The sequence below is a fragment of the Corvus kubaryi genome, unplaced genomic scaffold (genome assembly GCF_017639235.1).
Source record: "Corvus kubaryi isolate FWS band 111438036 unplaced genomic scaffold, C.kubaryi_AGA036_p1.0 split1-37355, whole genome shotgun sequence".
In the NCBI taxonomy this organism is placed as follows: Eukaryota; Metazoa; Chordata; class Aves; order Passeriformes; family Corvidae; genus Corvus; species Corvus kubaryi.
This window is the reverse complement of record NW_024582078.1, coordinates 2,517,820-2,521,093: the sequence shown is the minus strand read 5'-3', so window position 1 is coordinate 2,521,093 and position 3,274 is coordinate 2,517,820. Positions and strand designations below refer to the sequence as shown.

The window sequence follows — 3,274 nt, the reverse complement described above, 5'->3', positions numbered from 1 at the left end:
AGAGAAAAGGGGGGGGAAAATTAGAAGAGAAAAGGGGGGGAAAATTAGAAGAGAAAAGGGGGGGGAAAATTAGAAGAGAAAAGGGGGAAAAATCACCAAATCCAGTAATTCCTGTGCTGGGCTGAAGGAAACCCAACAGCTGGAAAGGAAGGAAAACAGCTGGAGTCTCCCTCCCTGTGCATTCCAAGGTCTGGTCTGCCAAGCTTGTTTCGTTTGGGTCACACTCACACACAGCCAGGCCTAACTCAGTCCTAAGGACAGCATTTCCTGAGCCAGGCTTAAAGTGACACCAGGAGTGGACCAGGAATGGCCACATTCCAAGGAAAAAGGCAGCAGAGGACAGAGTTTGGCTGGGAATCCTTTGCTCTCCACACACACAGCTTTTCTTGGGAAGAGGGAACAGCACTCACACAATTATCCTACAGGTTAAGAGTCCAAAAAGAATTCAAAAAATTCTTCTAGAAAATAAATCCAAAGATTCTTGAAAAGAATCTTCCGTAAAAATAAATCCAAGGTAGGAAACCAAACCCTTTAGGGCCATATTTTAAGTGTTCGTTTTCATTTTGAATTTCTCTCCATGTGCCTGAGCCCTTCTGAAGGATTAAATCCATTGTATCTGTTTAAAAACCTCAGGAAATGTAGCACAAAACTCCACAGTGGAGTTTCTTTTTCCCAGTGGAGTTTCTTTTTCCCAGTGAACGTTCCCAGCCCTACAACAGGAACTGGCTGCAAGGAAGCCACCAGCTCAGATTAATTTGAGAATTTTCATTTTGATGGAGTTTGATTTGATTCCTCTCATGAGCTGGGGAAGCTGAAATGACCTTTAAAGGTTCCAGTGTTTGATTAAAGCCTTGCAGAGTTTTTAGCAACTCTTAGAGATCATCAAAGTATCAAACGAGGTGAGAGCAAGAAGTTGCAGCTCCGAAGCTGAAGAAATATTGAGAAATCAATAAAGATTGATTTCAATTGATTGAAGATTGATTTCAATAAAGGATGGGATATTCCAGCCACGCTCAGGATTTAGCTTTGGCCCAAAATTTGGCTTTTCTTGGCAGCCACATCACTCAAACAGCTCCTGACACACAGAAAAGACACAAACTCCGAGAGATTTGCTTGGCAAAGCCTTCGAGAGAAGTTTATTCCTCCTTCAGCCACAGATCTGCTCCTGAATTTCAGTACTTACCCAGTTATTGCAACATTTATGGAATGGGTTTGTGACCAACCTACCTGAGAGGGCAGCAGCCGTCAGGTTCCGTTTCAGCATCTCGTACACGGGGCTGTGGGGAAGGGACACAAGCGACCGTCACCCCCTGAGCCAGGAAAAATCCCCTTGGAGCGTCCAGGGAGACCCCAAAAACCACAGGGAATTGATTTTCCTAGAGAGATCCCGAAAACTGCTTCTAGAGAGACTCCAGAAACCACAGGGAATCTTTTTTCCTAGAGATCCCAAAAACCACTGAGGATTTTTTCCCTAAAGACCCTGGAAACCACAGTGAGGTTTTTCCTAGAGACCCCAAAAACCACTGACATTTTTTCTTAGGGAGACCCCAAAAACCACAGTGATTTTTTTCTAGAGAGACCCCAAAAACCACAGTGAGTTTTTTCTAGAGAGATCCCAAAACCACTGAGGTTTTTCCTAGAGAGATCCCAAAATTCACAGTGAGGTTTTTTCCCTAGAGAGACCCCAAAAAACACTGTGATTTTTTTTCTAGAGAGATGCCAAAAACCCACAGTGAGTTGTGGGCTAGGGGGGTTGTTTCTGGAGAGATCCCAAAAACTGCTTCTAGAGAGACTCCAGAAACCACGGGGAATTTTTTGCTAGAGGGATCCCAAAAGCCACTGAGGTGGTTTTTTTTCTAGAGGGATCCCAAAATCCACTGAGGATTTTTTTCCTAAAGACCCTGGAAACCACAGTGAGGTTTCTCCTAGGGAGACCCCAAAAACCACTGACATTTTTTCTTAGAGAGACCCCAAAAACCACAGTGAGTTTTTTCTAGAGAGATCCCAAAACCACAGTGAGTTTTTTCTAGAGAGATCCCAAAACCACTGAGTTTTTTTTTCCTAGAGATCTCAGAAACCACTGAGGTTTTTTTCTAGAGAGATCCCAAAAACCACAGCGAATTTTTTTCTAGAGAGACCCCAAACCCACAGTGAATTTTTTTCCTAGAAAGCCCCCATAAAACCCAATTAGGATTTTTTTTTTTTAATTGCTTATTACAAACTTCACCTTCAAACTCAGTGCAGGACAAAGATTTTCACTGACATTTAACACCCAAGGCTTGAGGGGACGCAGGAACAAAAGGGACAGAACTGTCCCCTCAACCCAGCAGTGACTCCAGGAGCTTTTCCTGGTGAAAAGAGAATTTTTTTTCCTACCTGGGATCCTTGACAGAGAAGCTCTGCAGTCCCAGCAGCTCTCCCAGCTGATCCCCTCCACAATGAACCATGTGCTGCTGCCTCTTGTCGTAGAGCTGCCTCCCCATGATGTACTGGCCCAGGAAATGCATCACCTGTGGGGGACAGGACACTGCCTCAGCCACCAAAATCCTGGGAAATTTCCTTGGATTTACAATATCCTGCTGGCCTGCGTTGTGGGAGGTAAATTACAGGTGATTTTTGGCACTTTTAGCCAAGGGAGGGTTGTGTTTCAGCAGTAGGTTTGGAATTGTTAACGCTTGGCAAGGAGGGAGATTGAGGTGAAGGTGGGGAAATGGAAATGTCCCAGTTAAAATGGGGTTATCCCAGTTTAAAGGGGCATTATTCCAGTTAAAATGGTGTTATCCCAGTTCAAACAGCGCTATCCCAGTTCAAAAGAGCATTATCCCAGTTCAAAAGAGCATTATCCCAGTTCAAAAGAGCATTATCCCCGTTCAAACAGGGCTATCCCAGCTAAAAACGGGACTATCCCAGTAAAAATGGGACCATCCCAATTAGAAACAGGACTCTCCCAGTTCAAACAGTGCTATCCCAGTTCAAACAGGGCTATCCCAGCTAAAAACAGGACTATCCCAGTAAAAATGGGACCATCCCAATTAGAAACAGGACTCTCCCAGTTCAAACAGGGCTCTCCCAGCTAAAAAGGGACCATCCCAGTTAGAAACAGAGCTCTCCCAGTTCAAACAGGGCTCTCCCAGTTCAAAACGGGGCTATCCCAGTTAAAAATGGGGCTATCCCAGTTAAAAACGGGGCTATCCCAGCTAAAAATGGGACCATCCCAATTAGAAACAGGGCTCTCCCAGTTCAAAACGGGGCTCTCCCAGTTCAAAACGGGGCT

General features: G+C 44.7%; 1 protein-coding gene across 1 annotated transcript in view; it reads right to left on the bottom strand.

The window, feature by feature from the left end:
- Window positions 1-3,274, bottom strand: part of MDM4 (MDM4 regulator of p53) — an 18,107-nt gene that overhangs the window by 8,549 nt on the left and 6,284 nt on the right. Inside the window, exons 4-5 of the mRNA XM_042013746.1 lie at window positions 2,377-2,510; window positions 1,228-1,277 (exon numbers count right to left, since the gene is read on the bottom strand). Coding sequence (XP_041869680.1) covers window positions 1,228-1,277; window positions 2,377-2,510 — 184 coding nt within the window. The remainder of the gene's footprint in view (window positions 1-1,227; window positions 1,278-2,376; window positions 2,511-3,274) is intronic.